The 25,469-nt window shown below is 44.7% G+C and overlaps 1 protein-coding gene across 1 annotated transcript; it reads left to right on the plus strand.

Annotated features, from left to right (window-relative positions):
* Positions 1–14,233: 14,233 nt before the first annotated feature.
* Positions 14,234–19,087, plus strand: ZBTB9 (zinc finger and BTB domain containing 9). The gene is made up of 4 exons (XM_063433292.1): positions 14,234–14,278; positions 14,443–14,507; positions 15,607–18,019; positions 18,619–19,087. Exon 3 carries the CDS (start codon positions 15,616–15,618, stop codon positions 16,825–16,827), a length of 1,212 nt encoding a protein of 403 aa, XP_063289362.1. The 5' UTR covers positions 14,234–14,278; positions 14,443–14,507; positions 15,607–15,615; the 3' UTR covers positions 16,828–18,019; positions 18,619–19,087.
* The last annotated feature ends 6,382 nt before the right edge of the window (positions 19,088–25,469 follow it).

Here is a 25,469-nt window from a genome sequence, read left to right on the forward strand (position 1 = left end):
TGGTTAATTTATTTCAAAATTGTACCTTTTACTACTATATACTTCTGTGTCATCAAGAATGATATTATGAGAACAGTTTCTGCTCTCTTATCACATTGAGACTTCACTTACTGTCTCAAGGGTCTGCCCCCTATGATAAATTTCCCACTTGGGCACATATTTTAATTGAGGGACTATAATCCCACTTATCTAACAAAATTTACGTCCCTTCAGCCGACACTGTTGCCGGCTCGAGCAGCCCTTGACTCCTCCCCCTCCCGTGACGCGGCCTCATGCGATTGGCCATGACGTCACGGGAGGGGCGGGCACTAGCCCTTTATAAACCCGGCGGTGACGGGATCCCCTCACTGCTCTTGAAAAAGGCGCCACATAGCGCCGAAACGCACGTCGAGAAGACGCTTAGCCTAGCTAGATACTCTACTTTGCTAATTACACGCTAGACATAGGCTGAGTTAGAATTTTGATTCTCTGATTTTATACCACAAGGGGTTGGGAATATGTGGGCACTTGGGTCCGGCTGGATGGGAGACATTCCCCTTATCTGTGTGACAGGGGTAGCTTTTTGTTTCTAAGGAAAGCTATTAAACTAGTAGCCTTATATCACTGCAACTTTGTATCCTTCCCTAACACTACTATTCTGGGACAATAGCGCTCTACTAACAATTACTATCAGATTTTCTCTGCTACTTGGTCTGCATTTACCTTTTTACAAGCAATCCACTACTTTTGGAATTTAGAATTTGGGGCTGACTACTATCTAGATAAATTGAGTTATCTGGGTATCTCTACATAAGGGGGAATTTTTTCAATTCAATTATGACTTTACCGTTTTTCCCCGAACAGTACGCCTCTGATCCCACTTTATCTCACTAGTGCAGTCAGCCTTTTTTGCCTTATTTAAACTACTACCTATATAATAGGACTACGGTGTACCATACACTTTAGGGAAGGAGACCCTGATATTAGGGGTATCCCTCCCAGAATAGCAGTTTTGGCTATATTCTATGCAGACACTCTGACACTATAGAGTTCATCTGTGGTTAGGTGCTATACACATCTAGGTAGACACTCTATTACCATATGCTAGTTTGAACTACTAGCTTTTATGTGTCTAGGTGCAGTTTGGCTACACTCTGGCACTATAGAGTTCATCTGTGGTTCTATATACATGTTGGTAGACACTCTATTACCATATGCTAGTTTGAACAAACTAGCTTTTAGGTGTCGAGGTGCAATATTTTCCACAGTAATCTTTCCTACATCTACTCTGCTGCCCCCCACATTGTCAGTACAGGCTCTTGGACCAATCCCCACTCCTGCACCCCATGTATTTTACTAGTCTCTGTACGTTTTTCTAATAAAGATTTATTATTTTCCTTACTCTGTACACCAAGGGAGCAAGTACCCTATATGCAAACAGGAAAGTTAGTCTTTATTCTGTTGATTGGGTTAGAGTACATGTAGGTGGAACTGATTATAGGAGGAGCTATATGTCTATATAAGGGACCTACACTGTACGACCAGGACTCAGATTTTAGCTGTTTTTGGTGACATTAGTCCCTCTGAGTCCCGGTCGGTGAATCGAATAAAGATCTCTTCCTTCCTGAAGAAACCTGTGTCCATCTCTCTGTGCTTGGCTTCCGTCAGTTTCTCCGGTATCATTTGGTGCATTGGCCGGGAATCTCATCGTTCAACGGTAGCTGAGAAACAGAGGCGTGAGACGGTCTATCTTTGCCCACGCTCTCTACTGCTGCACCCCTGAACTTTTGCGTGGACCTCCCTTCGTCTCGGCGCCACTGGTCTGTTGTCCAGGAGATCATCGGCCTCTACGTAGTAAGTGCTGGGGTGCCCCCGTCGATGAGTGTAAACTCAGGTTCAGGAACGAGGAGGTAAGACGACTACTGTTTTAGACGGTGGACCCACTAGGGGTATTGGATACCGATTGTGCGGTAGGCCCATAAGGGGTTTGTATCTGGAATTGTGTATGGAATTGGCCCCCTCAGTAGAGGGAAGGAGCGAAGGCACACCGCTCGTAATTAAACGCCCTGTAGTCAGCTCGTTTAATCCTGGTTTGGAGTCAGGCTGGGTCCTGTGTAAATAGTCCAAGCCGGACACCGGTGTCTTGTCTAGACTAGCGTATCTAGGGTGTATATTTCGTTTGCTAGGTCGGAGGGACCGGGAGACTAAGCGGAGCCTGTTGTATATTCTGTCCGCTAGATCTCAACCTATCTTGGCTAAGTGGGAAGGCATGTAAATTTGGAACCCACTAGACTATTGATAGAGTAGATAGATCAAGAGGGTTCTGTTGTAAATTCTGCCCTCTAGTTCGCTATATGTGGTGCTTGGGCAGCGACGGCTAACCAAAACGGATGTAAATAGTTTTAGGTAGTCCCTCGAGGTACTGGCCAATAGATTAGTTGGGAAACTGTAAATGTGTTAAAACTTATTGTAGTAGAGTGTATATCTTGCTAGATAGCGTGAGCTCTGCCGTCTGGCGAGAGTGTGAATAGTGTGTAACTGTATCATAGCGCACGGTACCATAACCATGTATTATAATTACTGATACTGTAAATAACCACTAATAACTGTTGTTCATGTTGTATGTTTAACATCATAACCACTACTAACTGAACTGTGACTTTAAAAATTGTACTTTAACCAATGCTAACCGTACTATAACTACTGTTTGTAAAGACGATGTTACTAGGGCATGTTATAGACGGGTCATTTAAATACTGAGAATTATAACGTGGGTGATTGTATAGTTTCACCAAAAGGTACAGTAATAGTTATTTAGTGACTGGTGTAACAGCTGTGTGTGTATGGGAATTCCCTGTATGTTTTGTTGTGTACGTTTGGCCTAGTAACCGTACCACGTGGTGCTGTTGCCAAGGGGAACGGGTGTGACTGTTGGAAGTGTGTTTGTTTTGCTTCTATTGGAGACGACGCTCCGTTGCTAAGTATGGGTGCGTCGGATTCAAAGATCATTGATCCCTTAGAATGCATGTTAAAGAACTTTAAAAAGGGATACAATGTACATGATTTTGGAGTAAAGATGTCCCCAACACGCCTGACTACTTTATGTAGTAGGGAATGGCATACCCTGGTGGCTGCATGGCCTCCACGTCGTAGTCTTGATCCTAATCTGGTGCAGCGCGTATACGTGGCTATATCGGGTAGGCCTGAAATTTACGTCCAGTTTCCGTATATTGATTGTTGGAAGCGGGCCGTAGATGACTTGCCAAAATGGATCAGGGTATGCAACGAGGAGCAATGTCGCCTCCTGTTGGCCAGAACTCGTTTGTCCACCAAGGCCGAGATTACGCCCATTCTGGACACGCCCCCTGAGTCAGAGATCCCCTTGCCACCCCCTTACTCCTACTCTACAGGAAGAGGAGGCGCGGCTATTAATACTACTCCCCTTGCTCCGTTGTCTCCACCTACCCCCTCCTCTAGCTCAGAGTCTAGCCCACTTGCTTTAAGCCCTCCCCTTCCGGTACCTACCCCTATTAACCCCACCTATCCAGATTTGGCGTCATTTCTGGTTCCTGGTCAGGCTCCTCCCAGCCCGGCCCGGAATATTCTACTTACTGATCTTCCCTTCAGTAAAGAAAAAGCGTCCCCTTCCCCTCGTCTTACTACCCCTCGACCGGAACTCATAACTGACCTTCCTCAACGAAGCCCCATATTAACCCGACAACTGCCCGGTACCCTCCAACCCCAACATTATCAAATGCCTCTCCGACTGACACCGGGCCGACACATTAACGGTGAGGGCCAGTTACAACATGCTGATCCCGTATTTGTCTATGTTCCCTTTACCACTACTGATTTATTCAACTGGAAGACCCATAACTCCTCCTACACAGATAAACCTCAAGCCATGACAGATTTGATTACCTCTATAATCCAGACGCATAATCCCACTTGGGCTGATTGCCAGCAATTACTTATGGACATTGTTTAATAACGAGGAAAGAACTCGGATAAATCAGGCGGCAATTAAAGCACTTGAAGAAGTGGCCCGTACTCAAAATTAGGCCAACCCGGCAGCATGGGCAGCAGACCATTATCCAAACACAGATCCGAATTGGAATGTTAATGGCGCAGATATGGCCCGTTTAAGAGCTTACAGGGACGCCATTATTGCTGGCATGAAAGCCGGAGGAAAAAGGGCGATCAATATGTCAAGGACGGCTGAGGTATTGCAGAAATGTGATGAGTCGCCCAGTGCCTTTTATGATCGATTATTGGAGGCATACCGGTTGTATACCCCCTTTAATCCAGAGGCACCTGAGAATTCCCAGATGGTTAACTCTGCCTTTGTCAGCCAGGCCTATGGAGATATAAAGAGAAAATTACAAAAGTTAGAAGGGTTTGTAGGGATGTCTATAACTCAACTAATGGAGATAGCAAATAAGGTTTATATGAATAGGGAGACAGACGAAAAAGGAAGAAGAACGAAAGATGAGAAGGAAAGCTGACATGTTAGCAGTAGCTATCGCGGGTGTAGATAGAAGGGAAAAGGAAGTGTATAGGGGAACTTAGAAAAGCGAGAATAAGTGGAATAGGGAGCCTTTAAGTAGGAACCAATGCGCATACTGTAAGGAAGAAGGGCATTGGAGAAGTGAGTGTCCACTGAGGGAACAATATGAGAGAGAAAAAACAAGGGCAGGATATAGTAATAATTATAGAGGCAGAGCGAGAGGAAGAGGAGGCCCTGGAGGAAATGGTGGGAATAATAGAGGAAGCGTTCATGGGGATAGGTATTACCCAGCAGCGCAGAGACCCCGAGAAAGAGAAGATAGAAACTTTGTGGGTTTGGCTGACACTGTCATGGAGGACTATTGATACCGACCGGGCTCCATCCCCCTTGGCCGAGCGGAGCCTATGGTCGATGTAGCAATAGGGGGAAAAAGGAGTTCTTTCATGATCGACACTGGTGCTGAACATTCTGTGGTGACTAACCTAGTCGCTCCTCCTTCAGGAAGAACTATCACTGTAATAAGGAGCAACTGGAAGGAGTGCCGCTAAACCGGTTCTTAAAAGTCGACTCTGTACACTGGGAGGACACGTAGTAAAACATCAGTTCCTTTACATGCCTGAATGTCCAGTCCAACTTCTAGGACGATATTTGTTATCGAAGTTACAAGCACAGATAACATTTCTGCCTAACGGAACGATATCCTTGAAGTTTAATGGACCCTCAGTTATAATGACAATATCAATACCAAAAGAAGAAGAGTGGCGACTTTATATAGTGTTGACCAGCCAAAACCCTAGGAGTGATGAATCCTTGTTTAATATACCAGGAGTGTGGGCAGAGAGTAACCCACCAGGACTTGCTCGCAATATCCCACCTATACGGATTGAACTAAAACTTGGGGTTTATCCAGTGAGCCTAAGACAATACCATATTCCCCAAAAGGCAAAGAAGAACATACAGTCTTATTTGGATAAGTTCATAAGGTATGGTATCCTAAAATTCTGTACTTCCCCCTGGAACACCCCATTGTTGCCTGTTCAAAAGCCTGGGACAGATGAGTATGGCCCTGTGCAGGACTTAAGAGCAGTCAATGATGCGGTAGTAAGTATACATCCAGTTGTGCCCAATCCATATAACCTGCTTGCCTTAATTCCGGGCGGGGCTACTTACTTTACAGTTTTGGACCTTAAAGATGCTTTCTTTTGCCTACGAATTGCTACAGAAAGCCAGTGTATCTTTGCATTCCAATGGGAAAATGCTGTAACGGGCTCGAAACGCCAGATGACTTGGACAAGATTGCCCCAAGGGTTTAAAAATTCACCTACCCTATTTGGATCACCATTAAGTCAGGACTTACTAGACTTTAAGTCCATCCCAGGAGAATGTGTACTACTACAATACGTAGATGATTTGTTGATAGCGGCAGTTACAAAAGAGATATGCCAGCAAGCAACATATGATTTACTGCACATTCTTTGGAAGGCAAGATACAAGGTGTCCAGGAAGAAAGCTCAGTTGTGTCAGCCAACTGTCAAGTATCTGGGATTCCATATCTCTGAAGGTCAAAGGATAATGGGGCCTGAGAGAAAAGAAGCTGTATGCCAAATACCAACACCCAAGAATAGAAGACAAGTGCGAGAGTTCTTGGGGGCAGCAGGCTTCTGCAGGATATGGATTCCCAGTTATGCGATATTGGCGAAACCCCTTTATGCAGCTATAAAAGGCACAGAACACGATCCCTTCCTGTGGACCATCGAACAGCAGAAGGCATTTGAGGATGTTAAGAAGGCACTGAAGAGCGCCCCAGCATTAGGTCTACCTGATCATACACGTCCATTCTACTTATATGTACACGAGCAAAGAAGGATGGCTGTGGGAGTACTGACACAGTACTTGGGATCATGGCAACGACCTGTTGCATATATGTCTAAACAACTGGATGCAGTGGCCAGTGGTCTTCCACCTTGTCTAAGAGCCGTAGCTGCCGCCGCCCTGCTGGTAGCCGAAGCTGACAAGCTCACTCTGGGTCAGGAACTCTACGTGCGAGTCCCGCACGCAGTACAGACGTTGCTAGACTATAAAGGCAATCATTGGTTTAGCAATAGCCGTATGACTAAGTATGAAGCCATGTTATGTGAGAACCCGAGAGTGCATCTTGAAACTGTCAATACCTTGAACCCTTTTGCCACAACCTACTGAGAGTCAACATGATTGCCTGGAGGTGATGGGTGAAGTGTTCTCAAGCAGACCGGACCTTCGTGATTTTCCCATCCAGAACCCCGATGTCCAGTACTATACGGACGGCAGTAATTACGTGAAAGAAGGGATTCGCTACGCAGGATACGCAGTGACAACCATAGACAAGGTGATAGAAGCTCGGCCATTGTCAAAAGGAACATCGGCACAGAAGGCAGAATTAATCGCACTCACACGAGCGTTACAATTGGCTGAAGGATTGAGGGTAAACATCTATACGGACTCAAAGTATGCATTTTTAACCACTCATGCCCATGGAGCCTTGTATAAAGAAAGAGGACTACTGAACTCAGAGGGTAAAGAAATCAAGTACGCAGCTGAAATCCTACAACTATTGGAAGCCGTATGGGAGCCGAAGGAAGTTGGTATCATACATTGTCGAGCGTATCTGAAAGGTGATGGTGATGTGGTGAAAGGAAATCGGATGGCAGATAATGCAGCTGAATCGGGACAACAGGAATATGTGGAGTGTATCGCTGCTCTCATACCGACCCCTCTGTTTCAGTGGACTCCAGTTTATACAGCTCAAGAAGAAGAGTGGTTAAAGACTGAAGCTGGAAAATATTTGGAGAATAATTGGTATCAGTTAGAAGATGGAAGGATAGTTATTCCAGCATCGCTAGCTGTAGAAATTGTCCAGAACTATCACAATGGGACACATTCCGGGACAGATAGTATGGAAGAATCTTTTAGGAAGCATTTCTACATACCAAGATTGTCCAACTTGACTCAAGCCATTGTACGAAGATGTGTGTTATGTGCCAAAAACAACGCAAGGCAAGGTCCAGTGAAACCACCGGGAGTCCAGTACATGGGAGGGCTCCCTATGTCCGATCTCCAAATAGACTACACGGTAATGCCTAAATCCGGCAGACATCGTTACCTACTAGTAGCTGTGTGCACCTACTCAGGTTGGGTAGAAGCATGTCCCACTCGTACAGAGAAAGCAGGAGAAGTTGTGCGATTTCTGTTGCGGGAAATAATACCCCGATATGGACTACCATGTTCTATATGTTCACCAGTGCCTACAACAACTGACTCATATGCTTGGTATTAAGTGGAAACTTCATACGGCATATAGGCCGCAGAGTTCTGGGAAAGTGGAAAGGATGAACAGAACTATTAAGAGCCAATTGGCAAAAATGTGTCAAGAAACCCAACTCAAGTGGAATGTTCTTTTGCCAATAGCTCTGTTGCGCATTCGTAGTACACCTACCAGAAGGATGGGTCTCTCACCTTTTGAAATTATGTATGGGCGTCCACCTCCCGTACTTAGTAACTTGAGGGGGGATTTGAGTCAGTTGGGAGAAGGAATTACCCGGCAGCAGGTTGTAGAGTTGGGTAAGACTATGGAGGCGGTACAGAAATGGGTACAAGATAGGTTACCTTTGAATATTTATCCACCTGTCCATTCTTATCATCCAGGAGACCAAGTTTGGATAAAGGAGTGGAACAGTGTACCATTGGGGCCAAAGTGGAGGGGTCCTTATGTTGTTCTTTTGTCTACCCCAACAGCTATAAAGGTGGCCGAAGTGATTCCGTGGATTCATCACTCCAGGGTTAAACCAGCAGCAGCAGATTATTGGCAGGCTACACCAGATCCTGAGAATCCTTGTAAGATCCGGTTGAAAAGAGTGACCCAGTTGGATTGAAAGTGATTTTTGAGAAGAGTTCTGTTACAAGGGAACATCAACAAAAATCTACAAGTAGGTGTTTTGACGGCCACAATAAAGCCTGACCACCTGCCTACGTTTCATAGCCAGAGTGTCTTGAAGGGATCTCTGTGAAGGAAAGTGAGGATCAGAAGGACTCCATTCCCTGCAGCCCTCACATTCCTGGAAGCTGAGGTGCCATCGCACGGTCGAAGAGTTAGGAAGAAGATGTCAGGAGTGATGTGTTTAATAATGTATTTATGTGTGTTTTTAATTATTCAGGAAGGTAGAGGTACCGACACACCAGGCTGTGAGGCTTGCATTAAGACTACGAAAACCGGCAATCGCATTTCCCAGACCCTTATTTGGCATTCCCAGTATGAGTGTAAAGGACATGTATCTAAGTGTAGATACTTAGGAATAGATTATAGTGTATGCCATTTAGGAGCAGGAGAACCTAATTGTTTTAGCCCTGAGTATCAACCTCGTACAATTTGGTTGACTATTCGGAATGGAGACTCAAAGGGGACCCTGATAAATAAGACCATACTAGAAACCGTACATTCTCCAGGTGTTTTGCTATTTGATGCATGTAAGGCGATATCAGGTGGAAGAAAACCGTGGAATGTATGTGGCGATCTTAAATGGGAAAGAACGTATGGGTCTAATGATAAGTATATTTGTCCCAGTAGTAAGTATAAATATATAGATCCAAAATGCCCAAATAAAGAATACAAGTATTGTCCGCATTGGTCCTGTGTGGGGTGGGCAACCTGGGGACAGACAGTAGATAAGGATATGATCGTCACTAAGTTGCCTACCAAGCCATATTTTAAGTCTAGGGAGTGTAACCCAGTCCATATACTTATCAATGACCCAGAACTATTCATAGATAGGTTTGGGAACTTATTTGGGTTCCAGATATATGGAACAGGTTTGGATCCTGGGACAATATTATTTATAGGAATAGAGACCGATACTGTGGCAACCCAGACTCATCAGGTCTTTCATTCCTTCTATGAGGAGATGAGTGTGGAAAATAAGATCCCTCATAATGCGAAAAACGTATTTATAGATCTAGCCGAAAGCATTGCTGGTAGTCTTAATGTAACCAACTGCTATGTGTGTGAAGGTACTAATATGGGGGACCAATGGACATGGGCAGGGCCGGACTGGGAAAAAAATTAGGCCCGGGCATTTTTCAATCAGAGCGGCCCCCTAAGAAGGGGGCAGGGCCAGAGAGGGTGTGTTTTGTCATCACTAATGACAAGCACACCCCCTCTCAAAGTGAGCAAGTTGGTTCAATGCGCAGAGCCGCGCTGAAGAGCTCTGGCATTAGAAAAAGGCTTGCGCTGTGTTTGCTTTTAAATTGTCTCTGGTGTCTCCACAAGTGGGATACCAGAGGACAATTGGGCCAGGAAAGTGTATGGTGCATGTGTTTGGAGCCTGCTTGTGAAATTGCGTGTGTGTTGAGTGTGGTGTGGTATTGTGTAAATAGGTCAATTTCATTTGTGTTTGTGGTGTAATATGTGTGGCTAGGGGCTGTAGATAGTGTGTGTATAGGGGGCATAGTGTTATAGGGGATGTAGCGAGTGTGTGCATACAGGCTGTAGTGTGTGTGTGTGTATAGGTGACGTAGTGTGTGTAGGGGTTGTAGAGAGGGTGTGTAGGAGATCTAGTGTGTAAAGGACCCAGAGTGTGTATAGGAGATTGTGTGTGTGTGTATATATATATATAGAGGATTAAGAGTGCATATAGGGTAAGGGATCTAGCGTGTATCTGGAGCGTAATGTGTGTGGTGGTGCAGTGTGAGGGGTGCTGTAGTGTGTGTGTGTTTGTATGTATATATATATATATATATATATATTTGGACGTATTGTATGTGTGAGGGGCGCAGTGTGTGTGTATTTAAGAGGGGTGCTGTGTGTGAGGGTGTTTTTATCTGCCGTCACATTCTAGGTTTCTAATTTTCTTTGTCTGTTAACTCACTGAGGGTTATTTTATATATGTGTATGTGTGTGAGCGAGGGTGCTGTCTGTCTGAGGGTGCTGTCTGTCTGAGGGTGCTGTCTGTCTGAGGGTGCTGTCTGTCTGAGGGTGCTGTGTGTGTCTGAGGGTGCTGTGTGTGTCTGAGGGTGCTGTCTGTGTCTGAGGGTGCTGTCTGTCTGAGGGTGCTGTCTGTCTGAGGGTGCTGTCTGTCTGAGGGTGCTGTCTGTCTGAGGGTGCTGTCTGTCTGAGGGTGCTGTCTGTCTGAGGGTGCTGTCTGTCTGAGGGTGCTGTGTGTGTCTGAGGGTGCTGTGTGTGTCTGAGGGTGCTGTGTGTGTCTGAAGGTGATGTGTGTGTCTGAAGGTGATGTGTGTGTCTGAAGGTGATGTGTGTGTCTGAAGGTGATGTGTGCTGAGTGTCTGATGGTGCTGTGTGTCTGGGTGCGCTGTGTGTCTGGGTGCGCTGTGTGTCTGGGTGCGCTGTGTGTCTGGGTGCGCTGTGTGTCTGGGTGCGCTGTGTGTCTGGGTGCTGTGTGTGTCTGGGGGGGGCTGTGTGTGTCTGGGGGGGGCTGTGTGTGTCTGGGGGTGCTGTGTGTGTCTGGGGGTGCTGTGTGTGTCTGGGGGGGCTGTGTGTGTCTGGGGGGGCTGTGTGTGTCTGGGGGGGCTGTGTGTGTCTGGGGGGGCTGTGTGTGTCTGGGGGGGCTGTGTGTGTCTGGGGGTGCTGTGTGTGTCTGGGGGTGCTGTATGTGTTTGGGTGCTGTGTGTGTTTGGGGGTGCTGTGTGTGTTTGGGGGTGCTGTGTGTGTTTGGGGGTGCTGTGTGTGTTTGGGGGCTGTGTGTGTCTGGGGGGGGCTGTGTGTGTCTGGGGGGGCTGTGTGTGTCTGGGGGGGCTGTGTGTGTCTGGGGGGGCTGTGTGTGTCTGGGGGGGGGCTGTGTGTGTCTGGGGGGCTGTGTGTGTCTGGGGGGCTGTGTGTGTCTGGGGGGCTGTGTGTGTCTGGGGGTGCTGTATGTGTCTGGGGGTGCTGTATGTGTCTGGGGGTGCTGTATGTGTCTGGGGGTGCTGTATGTGTTTGGGGGGGGCTGTGTGTGTCTGGGGGGGGCTGTGTGTGTCTGGGGGGGGCTGTGTGTGTCTAGGGGGGGGCTGTGTGTGTCTGGGGGAGCTGTGTGTGTCTGGGGGTGCTGTGTGTGTCTGGGGGTGCTGTGTGTGTTTGGGGGTGCTGTGTGTGTTTGGGGGCTGTGTGTGTCTGGGGGGGCTGTGTGTGTCTGGGGGGGGCTGTGTGTGTCTGGGGGGGGCTGTGTGTTCTGGGGGTGATGTGTGTGTGTGTGTGAGGGGGCTGTTGGTGTGATTTTTTTTATTTAAATATTTTAATTTAAATATATTATTAATAATTAAAAAAAAAAAAAAGTTAGATCCCCCCCTCCCTTCTTACCTTTAGCATGGGAGGGGGGGAGCCGTTCTGCCTGCGAGGAGCCAAGGAGCCGAGGAGCAGCTTCCTTCCCTGGTGGTCCAGTGGTGAGAGTGAACTCTAACCTGCCGGCTAGTGTTCACTCTCGCGAGATCTGAGCATTGCCGCGGTAACCGCGGTAACGCTCAGACCTCGCGAGAGGACCCGGCGGAGCTGCTGAATTGAGCTCCGCCGGTCCTCTCTGCTGCTTCCCTCACACCCCACAGCCGGCGGCCGCCTGTCAGTGTCTCTGGGCCGGTGAGGGAGATCTTTGATCTCCCCACCGGCCCATGGAGGCTCAGAGCAGGGCCGGCGCTCGGATAGCACTGGCCCTGCTGGGGCTGGCAGGGGAGATCCTGTGATCTCCCCTGCCGGCCTCGGCCCCACGGCCATCGCGGCCCACCGGGCATTTGCCCGGTGTGCCCGATGGCCAGTCCGGGCCTGGACATGGGAAGCAAAGGAGGTAATGTATTCCGGTTCTGAGGCAGTTGAACAGTTAATATCTTCTCAAACTGATTATCAAGTGAGTGTTAGAGGTAAATCTGAGTGGCGATTAAAGACCTCCGTTATAGGTTATGTTTGCATAGCAAGGAAAGGAATAATGTTTAATACATCTGTAGGAGAATTGACTTGTCTAGGGCAAAAAGCTTATAATGATAGTACAAAAGATACAACTTGGTGGTCAGCTTCAAATGTCTCAGAACCACCTAATCCGTTTGCAATTTATACCAGTTTAAAGGATGTGTGGTTTGACCTATCTGCTACATCTAGTTGGAAAGCCCCAGCAAATTTGTACTGGATCTGTGGTAAGAAAGCCTATTCGGAGTTACCACAGGACTGGGAAGGGGCATGTGTATTAGGTATGCTCAAACCATCCTTCTTCTTGTTGCCAATTGAAACAGGAGAGACTTTGGGAGTTAAAGTGTATGATGTAAATCATAGAAAGAAAAGGGACCCCTAGAGATAGGTACCTGGGAAGATAATGAGTGGCCTCCCCAGCGTATTATAGATTATTATGGGCCAGCTACGTGGGCAGAGGATGATACTTATGGATACAGAACCCCAATATATATGCTTAACCGTATCATAAGATTACAGGCAGTGGTTGAGATAATTACCAATGAAACATCACAAGCGCTTAATCTCCTAGCAAAGCATAACACTAGGATTAGGACAGCCGTCTACCAGAATAGATTAGCCTTGGATTACCTATTGGCAGTAGAAGGAGGTGTATGTGGGAAGTTTAATCTAAGCAATTGTTGTCTTCAAATAGATGATGAAGGGCAAGCAAGAGCTGAGCTTACTAGCCATATGGTTAAACTAGCACATGTGCCTACTCAAGTATGGAAAGGGTATAATCCGAGTAGTTGGTTTGGTAATTGGTACGAGCAGCTTGGAGGACTCAAGGCACTGGTAGGTGGAGTCATGCTAATCTTGATGCTGTGCCTCCTCCTGCCGTGTCTGATTCCTTTGGTAGTTAGGTCTGTGCAGAGCATTATAGAGACTATAGCAGAGAGAAAGGCCGCTGCACAGATAATGGCTGTTTGCAGGTACGAGGCTTTAAATCAAGGAGAACACGTACAGGAAGAGGAATGCTGAGGGGTTCGTATCTCTAGAGAGTCGCAAAGTCTAGTCTGGTTTATGGCAACTCGAGGTGTAAGCAAACCCTGATTAAGTGATGCATCTGGGATTATGAAATATCAAAAGCATCAAAGGGGGGAATGTGGTGGAATCTCTGTAAAAATAAATTTAGTAGGCCGAGATTGCCACGTGGTATGTGCACGTGCATATGCTGATGTGTCGGTCGGTTGGTTGCACGTGGCAACGATACAATCAGTAGTGTACGGAGCATGTGTAGAAATTCAGGATATACGAGTATTCCCCTCCTCCATTGTGCTGGGCAAACCAAGTGGTCAAACAGGAAGTTAGTCTCTGTTCTGTTGATTGGGTAAGAGTACGTGTAGGTGGAACTGATTATAGGAGGAGCTATACGTCTATATAAGGGGCCTACACTGTACGATCAGGACTCAGATTTTAGCTGTTTTTGGTGACATTAGTCCCTCTGAGTCCCGGTCGGTGAATCGAATAAAGAATCTCTTCCTTCCTGAAGAAACCTGTGTCCATCTCTCTGTGCTTGGCTTCCGTCAGTTTCTCCGGTATCAGTTTCCCCGGGGTTTACGGTCCATGTGTGTTGTATTTATATCCTGTTTCCCCGGGGTTTACGGTCCATGTGTGTTGTATTTATATCCTGTTTCCCCGGGGTTTACGGTCCGTGTGTTGTATTTATATCCTGTTTCCCAGGTAGACATTATGGTCCCTTTTTTGGCCTGTTGGTTTCCCAGGGTTCGGTCATGTTTGTCCCCCTGTTCGTTTCCCAGGGTTCGGTCATGTTTATCCCCCTGTTGGTTTCCCAGGGTTCGGTCATGTTTGTCCCCCTGTTGGTTTCCCAGGGTTAGGTAATGCTAGGTTAGATGAGCAGCTTCAGGTTTCCCAGGGAGAGCCAATTTTCGTCCCTCTGCTGCACCCCAGGGCAGTTCATGTTTGTCCATGTGCCGTTGCTCGGCCTCGGGTTAGCTGATTTTTGTCCCCGTTGTTCCCGCTGTTGTTTTCCCAGGGATAGATCATGTTCGTCCTTCCCCTGGCTGCGGTCTCGGGCTCATAGAATCGGGAGCTGCTGGGAAACCGGTAATAAAGTGACAGAATACCCCGAGCTGGCGGCCAGACTGGGTGTGAGTGGAGGTCGGTGTGTATATCCAGGCTGGGTGTGAGTGGAGGTCGGTGTGTATATCCAGGCTGAGTGTGAGTGGAGGTCGGTGTGTGCAGCCAGGCTGAGTGTGAGTGGCGGTCGCTGTGTGTATATCCAGGCTGAGTGTGAGTGGAGGTCGGTGTGTTTATATCCAGGCTGAGTGTGAGTGGAGGTCGGTGTGTGCAGCCAGGCTGAGTGTGAGTGGCGGTCGCTGTGTGTATATCCAGGCTGAGTGTGAGTGGAGGTCGGTGTGTGTATATCCAGGCTGAGTGTGAGTAGAGGTCTGTGAGTGTATATCCAGGCTGAGTGTGAGTAGAGAGGTCTGTGAGTGCGGCCAGGCTGAGTGTGAGTGGAGGTCGGTGTGTATATCCAGTGTGGGTATTACCTTGTGCAACCAGGCTGAGTATGAGTACACTCCCTGTTGTATGCCATGTACATTGATACTGAGTGTGAGTGTGGATCAGGATATACACCCAGGCTCAGAGTGAGAAGTAACAGTGAGTGTGAATCAACAGACACACTACATCAGGCATATACAAACTTCAGCACTGCAGATGTTTTGGACTACACCTCCCATGATGCGTTGCCAGGATTATGGGGGATGTAGTCCACAACATCTGGAGTGCCGAAGGTTGCCTATCCCTGCACTACATTCTGGTTACATGTCATGTACATATATATTGAGTGGGGAAGAGCATGCAGACATAAGCACCCACACTACACTCAGGACGTTGACCTGACATTTAAAAAAAAAAAAAGTGAATAACCCTGCTGGTGTTAGTGGATCATGGCTCATCTCACTGGCAATAAGATGGTTGTGTAATAGTGGCCAGACTACACCCCTGCTTAACCAACATGTACAATGATATACTTTGCATGTTCGGAATCTTCATTTATAGCCACGTGTTCTCTGTGGCATGTGCAATATTTCCAAGACTATCCCTGTAAACATGACATGGGTTGTATCTGCCTATAGATTTATATAGCACAGAGAAGGAGGATTTACTAATTTAACTATTGTTTCTGATCTCTCACTAGACATCCACCATGCCTAAGTGTGAAAATATCCAGTTAGACTTTCCGCACTATAGCTCAGTGCTCCTGGACACCCTGAACAAACAGCGTCTAGAGGGGAAGTTTTGCGATCTCTCTGTCCAGGTTCAAGGTCGGGTCTTTCGAGCACACAAGACGGTGCTGGCTGCATCTTCGCCATATTTTCATGATAAGCTTCTCCTGAATGACACCAGCTGCCTGGTTCTCCCAAGTGTAATTCAGCCTGATGCCTTTGAGAATCTCTTACATCTGATCTATTCTGGAAGGCTGTGCCTGGATATGGAGTCTCTTCCTTCTCACCTACTTTTGGCTAGTGGTCTGCAGATGTGGCAAGTGGTAGATCGGTGTTCAGAGCTGTTAAAGGAAAGAGAGCCACGTTCACAACAGTCGTGGTCAAGTCGTGCCAGTGAGAGCCAGTCGCCCAGTAGCAGTTTCCAGCCTCCAAGAGATGATCCTGCTCCACTATCACTGGGCTGCTCAGACGATGAAGAGGTGATAAAAGTGCGTGTATCAGAGGAGGAAGAGGAAGAAGAAGAGGAGGAGGATGACAGTAACAGTGGAAGAAATGTTTTAGAAGAAGTGATCCCTGCAGGTTGCTCCTACTCTATTCCTTCCTCATCCTCTCCAGGAAGCCCTAAAGTGTTCTACATTAAGCAAGAACGAGGTGAGGAGGACAACTTTTTAAAGGGGTTTGAAGTGACGGAAGTGCAGCCAGATTACTCTACAAAACTGAGTTTTGTTCTTCCTCCCACATCATCTTCCTCTGATGTTTCTCTCTGCCTGCCGCGGAAAATGCATGGCGTCTCTGATCCCCAATCCTACACTTTATCTAAACCTGTAGACCTGCATGGTAATGAGATCATTGCTCATGCTCTCCAAGCCCAGACTGTCCATGCTCCGGTCAAGCTTGTGGCTGCCCCCGATGGGAAGAAATTTGGATGCTTGTGCGGTAAACGCTTTGCTGTGAAGCCTAAACGTGACCGGCACATCATGTTGACATTCAGTCTGCGCCCATTTGGCTGCTCGGTCTGCAACAAGAAATTCAAATTGAAACATCATCTGACTGAGCACATGAAGACCCATGGAGGGAACCTTTATTCTTGTGAAGACTGTGGGCGCAAATTCAGGGTCGAGAACTGCTTTCAGAAGCACAAGGAAGTTTGTAAAGGGCAGAGGTGGGCAGGGGCCTGTTGGACCTACAAATAAATATCATATTCTTGGACTCTTTACAAAGAACTGCTCAACAAGGGCCTTGTTATAAAGACACTAGTTTGGAGCATAAGATAGCCATTTGTCTGGATGTTGCCAGAGACTAAATCATCTGAATTCTTTTACCAGGAGACTTTAATAGATCCTCCTCACTTTTCCCTGGATTTGTTCTAAAGAGCTGTGTGTGGCAGTGCATGCCTGAGTCTGCCAAACAAGTAAATCGAGAGCTCTACAAATATTGTCTATCTTGCTGTGATACGTTTTGTCTACATACTATACAATGCTCTGCTGGTCTCTACTGTATTAGAACATGCAGGGATGATCATGGAACATGTGCTCTGCCTGAATTCTTTACCAGACAAGACTTGCACCTTGCTGGATTCATCCCCTTAAATTCTGTGGCCAGAGATTTGACTTTGGTCTAAATTTAGACTTGGATCAACAACACATGCCTTTCCCCCTAAATATTCTCATTTACCCCTTGATACGTTTTGCAGGTCTCTCAAGCACTAAATGGTTAAGTCCTACTGTTAAGAGTCAAAAGGGATATGGCAGCCTCTGTATATACACATTTACCTATATGCATCCTCTGTGTGCTGAACATAAACAGATGAGTAGTGGTTTGTTTGACAAGGAGTTATAGTAGCACTGCGTGTATCTGCAATAATGTAATCTGCTCTTTTTCTTATGTCAATGTAAGAGTGGAGACTGTCATTTTGGGTAGTTTATCATGTACCCTCTGGAAGGCTTGATGGATTAGAGGGTTTGTGGTTTTGTTTTTTGTGTTTTTTTTTTTTTTTAAATTAAAAGTCCATCTCAGAACAGTATTTTAGTGATCGGTTTAAGAAAGGACAGTTGTTTTATTTATTTAGTTTGTTGAATTCTGAAACGGATTCTGTTAATTTTAAACTGTAATATAAATTTGTTGTTAACAAGTGATTAACCCTCTAAGGGCAAGAGGATGCAATGTGTGCGCAAAACTTACAGAAAGCAGAAGATTTGAAAGGGTTTATAAATTAAATAATGAATTGGGAACTGAATTGAAGAAGCAGGGAAAAAAGTGAAGTTGAAAAATGATTCCTATTATCTATCAAAGAGGACCATAAATAAGCCAGGATGTATAAAATAAAACAAAATGGCATGGATATTTTAAATTGTAAATTTAAAAGAATCTATTTGTGTTGAAAAAGTGCAGAGGTGGGCTACAAAATTAATAAAAGGAATGGAACATATCAGCTATGAAGAAAGGTTAACAAATTTAATCCTATTTAGTTTAGAAAAACGTTGCCTGAGAGGAGATATAACATTATACAAATATATTCGAGGCCAATACAAACCATTGTGTGGAAATCTATTCACAAACCGGACTTTACATAGGACACGAGGTCATGCGTTTAGACTAGAAGAAAGAAGATTTTGTCTAAGGCAAAGGAAAGGTTTTTTTACTGTAAGAACAATCAGAATGTGGAATTATCTGCCTGAAGAAGTGGTTTTATCAGAGTCCATACAGATGTTCAAACAGCTACTAGATGCATACTTGCAAAAACAGAATATTCAAGGATATAATCTTTCAATGTAGGGTAATAACTGCTTGATCCAAGGATAAATCTGACTGCCATTCTGGGGTCAAGAAGGAATTTTTTTCCTAGCTTGTTGCAAAATTGGAAGTGCTTCGAACTGGGTTTTTTTGCCTTCTTTTGGATCAACAGCAAAAACCATATGTGAGGAAGGCTGAACTTGATGGACGCAAGTCTCTTTTCAGCTATGTAACTATGTAACTATGAAAAGCTTAATTACCTTGGTTAATTTCTCCACACTTAAAGGAACTCTATAGCTTTAGAAATACAAATATATATTGCTATAGTGTTCTACTCACTATTTATATGTTCGCTCACCAAATGAGCTTTGAGAAAGCAATTTACTGACCCTATATTCTGCAGAGTGCCAGCCTCCCTGATTAAAACATCAATCTTGGTGATCTCAGGAGACTAGTGCACATGCACAGCAAATCACCACACTGCGGAAATCATAGCGATGCATTTAATATATGTCCTGAAAAGAATTCAAGATCTCAACCAGGAAGACTCTCTAGTGGCTGTTTGAGTGACAGCCACTAGAGGAGGACTTAGACAGCAATGTAAACACTACCTTTTCTATGAAAAGGCAATGTTTACAATGCTCGGCCTGTATGCACAGACTATATGCCCCATTACGCTTAAGAATTCTGGTGAACATAGTTGTCCCTTTAAGTGTTTAAACCAGCTGATATCGGAGATGATGCAACAGTACATATTCCATTTAAATGTCTCAACTCGAGTGAGTACTCTGTTCATATCGTGTACAAAGCATCAGGTTATGGCGATAATGTTGAATGGATCTGGTCACCTAAAACACGTAATTCAGTTACTATATAATTAATATATAAATATATATATTTGAATTCCAACAGGTTTCAGTGTAACTCCATGTAAAATAGTTCAACATATTCTGCAGTGCTGTAACAGGTTATAACAGATTAATGACCCCGTCTGATATCTTTTAGGTGACGGTGCTTACAAACAGGCTACAGAAGTTTGAATTTGAAACTTTTCAAACTACATAATTATCTCCGAAAGTGCACTGGTTTGTTTTCAGTTTACTGTTAAGAGAACGTGTAACCTGCTCTAAGTTCACTGTACACACCCGAGACCTCTAATATTGAATGTGTTTGTGCATAGAGGCTCTGCGATCGCGTAGTACATTGCTCCTTTTGACATGTAATATTGATCACAATAATAACTTTAACCTAATTGTGCTGATTGTTGGATTTATTGTATTGGACGGTTTGTGGGCCATTCGGCTGCTTTTGACTGCTACTACCATAACTCTTATTGGGCTGAGAATGCTAGAATTTATTGTGCCCAGACAGCTGGATGGCTCATTGCTTTTCTAAACCGGATTTTAAAAACAAGTTCTGGTACTCCACCAAATACATTTAAGCTAAATTAGGAAATACATAAATGGGCAAAGCGGCCATTTAAAAACGGAAATCTTTACAAAACTGACAGCGTCTCTTTAACTTTTTGTTGGTGTGGACTAAGGTGTGATGGTCAATTCATCAAACGTCTTTAACGCACTCAGATTAGAATGACGTAATAGAACGCCACCCTTCCCAATGAAACACAGAGCTCATTGCATCATTCACATTTACGATCTTTAATAGTCACCCTTCGCGTGTCTAGCACTCATGTGATCAGTCTAAGTGTGTAGAGTTCTGTTGTCTGGAATAAAGGTGTCAATTTACTGGTGTGTGTCCTTTTTAAAGCGCTAGATTCATTGTGCGCTGACTAAAGCTATGACAAAATAGGTTTCTATAATAGTGGAAACAACTATGTGTTACAGTTATTAAAGTGGACAGTGCAAAGCCCATCATACATCACTTTCATTGCCTCCAAATATTGGCACAGGGGTGTGATACAGTGGCACACTCCCAAAATCAGTCTCCTATGCTGAAGTCCATATACAGTGAGATAAGGTATGCCAATGTGAAAACCCTTTAAACAAAAACATTTATGGTGGTGTGCGCCATCTGGTGACTTTTTGTGAATATTACAGAGACTGCCGTAGGATTTTGTTTGACTGTTCTGTATAGTTAACCATTTTGATATTCCTGATTACAGCAAGTAAATGCTCACGTTATGTGTGGCTTTCAGCAGCTGAAGCCAAATATTTTTGTACAAAGTCATGTCAGATACAAGGTACGAAAAGTCGCAGTAGAAGAAAGAAGGTATATTCATAAAAAATCTGGGTTGTTTTCAGTTATATAATTATTATTTGCGATTTTTCTCCCTGTGAGACTCAAAGCACTTTACAAATACACAGACATAAAAGTTAGGAATACTGGAATGGAATGTGTTTTAAAATAGTCTTTGTTTCACAGATTACATTTTTGAAGATAATTAAGTTTCCCTGACTGTTGGTTTAGAGCATAACTCCAGTGAGGTTGTAATAAAATAATTGTTGGCGTTCGTTAAGTTACCATTAGATAAAAAAAGAACTCCTCGCTAACTGAATTTTATGGCAAGACAGGAGGCTTCATATTTGCTTATTTCTTTACTGTAACTCCCAGCAGCAAAGAAACAGTTAACAATCAGTGTAAAAAGTTTAACCAATCAGCATGCATCACAGGAATACAAGCTGCCATCAGGCTGCCATCCTCCCAATTCCTCTTTCTTTGCTGCTTAGGCTCCCGGGTGAGTCTATTCTAATTATATCCCTATTAATAGCTCTTTTAAACTGACTATTATCTTTTTAATAATCTTGCTCTTTTAGCTGTCAATAATCATTTAATTTATTATTATTTATTTGATATTTATTAAAAATGTGACGTGTTTTCAGTTTTAGTACACTTAGTGGGCTGACATTCCAGTCAGCCCACAGCTTTATATTACTTCCTAAATATAACAGCCTTCTTAGATTGTGCTCTGTCAGTTTAATCAGATCACTGACAGTTTCGCCGCAGCTCCCGGCATTTTGCCGGTCAGTTCAGCCACTCAGTTTGCTGTGCTCGCCTGCCTTATCCTCAGCGTCTCCATCGTGACGCGTCCCGCCCTTTCCTCTGTGCCGAAGCCATCTCTTGCTTCTTCCCAGGCTTTTTGACCAGGCGCCATCTTGTGGACGGTCTCTGTGCGGCAGTTTCGTTTGCCTTCAGCTCCTGATCTGTGGTTGCGATCCAGCCGTTAGGTAAGTAAATGTTTTTCTTCTTAAAGCCCCAGACCGTTATTTATTTATTTAAAGGTATACAAACCCACAACTCAAAATATTAATTTTTCTGTTACAGATTCCCAAAACACAAAAACTAAGTGCCTTAAACCCTTGCATTACTTTGAGGATGACCCCCTCTAGCCTATATTCTGAGGGTGACCCCCTCTAGCCTATATTCTGAGGGTGACCCCCTCTAGCCTCTATTTAAGGGTGACCCCCCCTCTAGCCTCTATTTAAGGGTGACCCCCCTCTAGCCTCTATTTAAGGGTGACCCCCTTTTGCCTCTATACAGATTACACAGGTACATACCTGTTATTAATGTTGGACGTTATATTGTCCTTTTTTTCTCTGGGTGAACCCCACTGATATACTGTGGATGAACCCCACTTGTCTAACAGGTTAATTCTTTATGTATTGTACAAATCTATTTATGTATTGTTCAATATCTATTTGATATTGTGATCTATTTGGATTTTGCCAAGGCATTTGATACAGTTCCACACAAAAGATTAGTGTTCAAACTCAAGGAAATCGGTCTCGATGAAAATGCTTGTTCTTGGGTAGAACATTGGCTTAAAAACAGAATACAAAGAGTTGTCGTTAATGGTAAATTTTCAAGCTGGACAGAGGTGGCAAGTGGTGTCCCTCAGGGGTCTGTTCTGGGACCCCTTCTATTTAAAATGTTTATAAATAATCTTGAAGACATCATTGAAAGTCATGTTTCAGTGTTTGCAGATGACACAAAACTTTGTAAAATAATACAATGTGAGCAAGATATTACTTTGCTGCAGAAGGATTTAGATAGACTGGAGGACTGGGCACTCAAATGGCAGATGAAATTTAATGTTGAAAAATGCAAAGTTATGCACTTCGGCGTAAAGAATACACAAGCAACGTATACCCTTAATGGAAGTGAATTAGGGATAACAACACACAGGCCAGTAAGGTATTGTCATGCATGAAAAAGGGCATTCATTCTCGGGACGAGAATATCATTTTGCCTCTCTATAAATCACTGGTAAGACCACATATTGAATATGCTGTGCAATTTTGGGCACCTGTTCTAAAGAAGGATATCATGGCACTAGAAAAAGTGCAGAGGCGGGCTACAAAATTAATAAAAGGAATGGAACATATCAGCTATGAAGAAAGGTTAACAAATTTAAACCTATTTAGTTTAGAAAAACGTCGCCTGAGAGGGGATATGATAACATTATACAAATATATTCGGGGCCAATACAAACCATTGTGTGGAAATCTATTCACAAACCGGACTTTACATAGGACACGAGGCCATGCGTTTAGACTGGAAGAAAGAAGATTTCGTCTAAGGCAAAGGAAAGGTTTTTTTACTGTAAGAACAATCAGGATGTGGAATTCTCTGCCTGAAGAATTGGTTTTATCAGAGTCCATACAGATGTTCAAACAGCTACTAGATGCATACTTGCAAAGACAGAATATTCAAGGATATAATCTTTCAATGTAGGGTAGTAACTGCTTGATTCAAGGATAAATCTGACTGCCATTCTGGGGTCAAGAAGGAATTTTTTGTCCTAGCTTGTTGCAAAATTGTGCTTCAAACTGGGGGTTTTTTGTTGTTTTTTTTGCCTTTTGGATCAACAGCAAAAAACAGGTGTGAGGAAGGCTGAACTTGATGGACGCAAGTCTCTTTTCAGCTACCATGTAACTATGTAACAAATCCTGTTTAAAGTCCACCGCCTCTTTGTAAATAGTTGTCTGCATATTTAAAAAAAAACTAAAAACAAACAAAAATAATAAATAAATAAATATACATTTTAGTGGTTTCCCCACTGTTTTTGACATTATGTCGGATTTACCAGATCCAGCAGTCTCTGCCAAACTTAAAGCATGGCTATACAATGCAATTGCCGACTCTATACCCAAAGCTTTAGCGGCTTTCCGCGAGCAGACAGTTCCAGCCCCTACGGCGACTATTACCCAGCTGTCAGACTCTGAGGAGTCTCATGGTTCAGACCGGGACGAAGTTCCTCGCAAGCGCCCTTCGAAGTTCCTCAAATTTCCTCGCTACCGCCGGTAAAGGCAAGGCGCCTGCCAAACACCCGATAGTTTCCCTTTCTAAACCCAGGGCAGTTGTCTCCCAACATGATTTTGACCCACTTGAGGGTTCAACTTCTAATTATAATCTTCAGGTGGTAGATGAATACTATGCAGAACATTCGGATAATGATGCTCCACCTCATAAGACATCCCGAGACCTTTACCCTTCTGATTCCCTAAGAGCCCTCCCTCATATCAAACAAGAGGAATTCCATTTGGTATCTGACCTAACATCTGACCCTAACTTAAAAGATGACACCTTATTTGACACCTCTGGCCGCCCTTTATTTGACCCTAGATGCATCAGGCACCCTAGATCTGCCAAATGGACACCCCCGGACCACATTGCCAAATACTGTAGAATGTGGCTCCGTCGGCCTTTAGAAAAAGAGGTGAGAGCCAAATTGAGGGCAGAATGCCCACGTCCCATCATCCCGGACAAGGTGGCCATTACACCTGAATTCGACCCCTTCCTTGTTACCTTTCTGACCAAGTCAGGGAAAGACCCCCGTAAGGGTCTAGAACAGGGTCTGAAAGCCACTCAAGATAAACTGATGGATGTGGCGGGCCCGCTTATACAAATTTTCATTATAGCAGACAAGGCTCTATCAGGTGGCACTTTTGACGTACATATGGTGCGAGAGTGGGCACAAAAGGCTTTGTGCCTTTTAGGCAATGCCAACGTGGCGATCTCTACAGAATGGCGAAAGGCCATCCTTTATAAAATCGATGCCAAGCTTGCCGAATTGGGCATTAAAGAGCTTGGTCCAGAGGCTCAAGGCATGTTATTCAGAAACAAGTTCATAAAAGAACTAAGTAAACACGTCTCTGTTTTTTTTACGCTAACTAAAGCGAAATCCTCCATCCGCAAGGTGGTCGCTATAGAGGCCGAGCGACTGACAGAGCTGCCTTCACAGGCTACAGGCCTTGACCCACAGACCCTTGGAACTCGGGCAATACCCGATTCCACCACAGGCAGTTTTTCACCTCTCGCGGAGCTATCCGAGGACGTGGATCTGCTTCCCTCCGCGGTCGCACTGCTACAGGTAATGGACCTTACTTATTCTCATATTCCTATTGCAGGCTGGTTAACCCCTTTTTCCTAATAGTGGTCTCAACTCACTCGGGATCCTTGGATCCTTCAGACTGTGTCCGGGTTCCACATGGACTTTTCAGACGAACCGATTCAAAAAATCTCCTCCTATCCAGATCAAGATGTCAATGTTAGACGAGTCGACTCTACGGAGCGAACTCAACAATCTATTCGCCAAAGGTGCGATCGAAAGAGTTGTTGGCCCACAGGTCTTTATAAGCAACAGGTTTCTAGTAAAAAAAAAAAATAAAAAAAATAAACCAGGAGACCTATGACCGGTTATCAATCTGAGAGATCTGAACAGGTTCATCACATACAGTCACTTCAAAATGGAGGGAATCCATTTATTGAGAGACCTACTCTGCGAGGGAGATTGGTTCTCCCACTTCGATCTAAAGGATGCATACCTCACGGTGCCGGTAACACCAGCCCACTGCTGCCTCCTTCAGTTTCGTTGGGAACAGGAACTATGGCAATCTTCCGCACCCTGGTGCTTTACCAAAATCATGAAACCAGTAATGCATTACTGCGTTCCCATGGAATCCGGTCCATCATTTATCTGGACGATATTCTCCTCATGGCGCAGGACCAAGAGACTCTTAACCTTCAGACAGTCATGACCTCCGCGATCAATCGCCAGAAGTCATCTCTCACTCCGTCTCAGACGGTACAATTCCTGGGATTCCAGATAGATTCTGTTCAGGCAGTCCTACAACTTTCGGCA

The sequence above is a fragment of the Pelobates fuscus genome, chromosome 9 (assembly GCF_036172605.1).
Source record: "Pelobates fuscus isolate aPelFus1 chromosome 9, aPelFus1.pri, whole genome shotgun sequence".
Classification (NCBI taxonomy): Eukaryota; Metazoa; Chordata; class Amphibia; order Anura; family Pelobatidae; genus Pelobates; species Pelobates fuscus.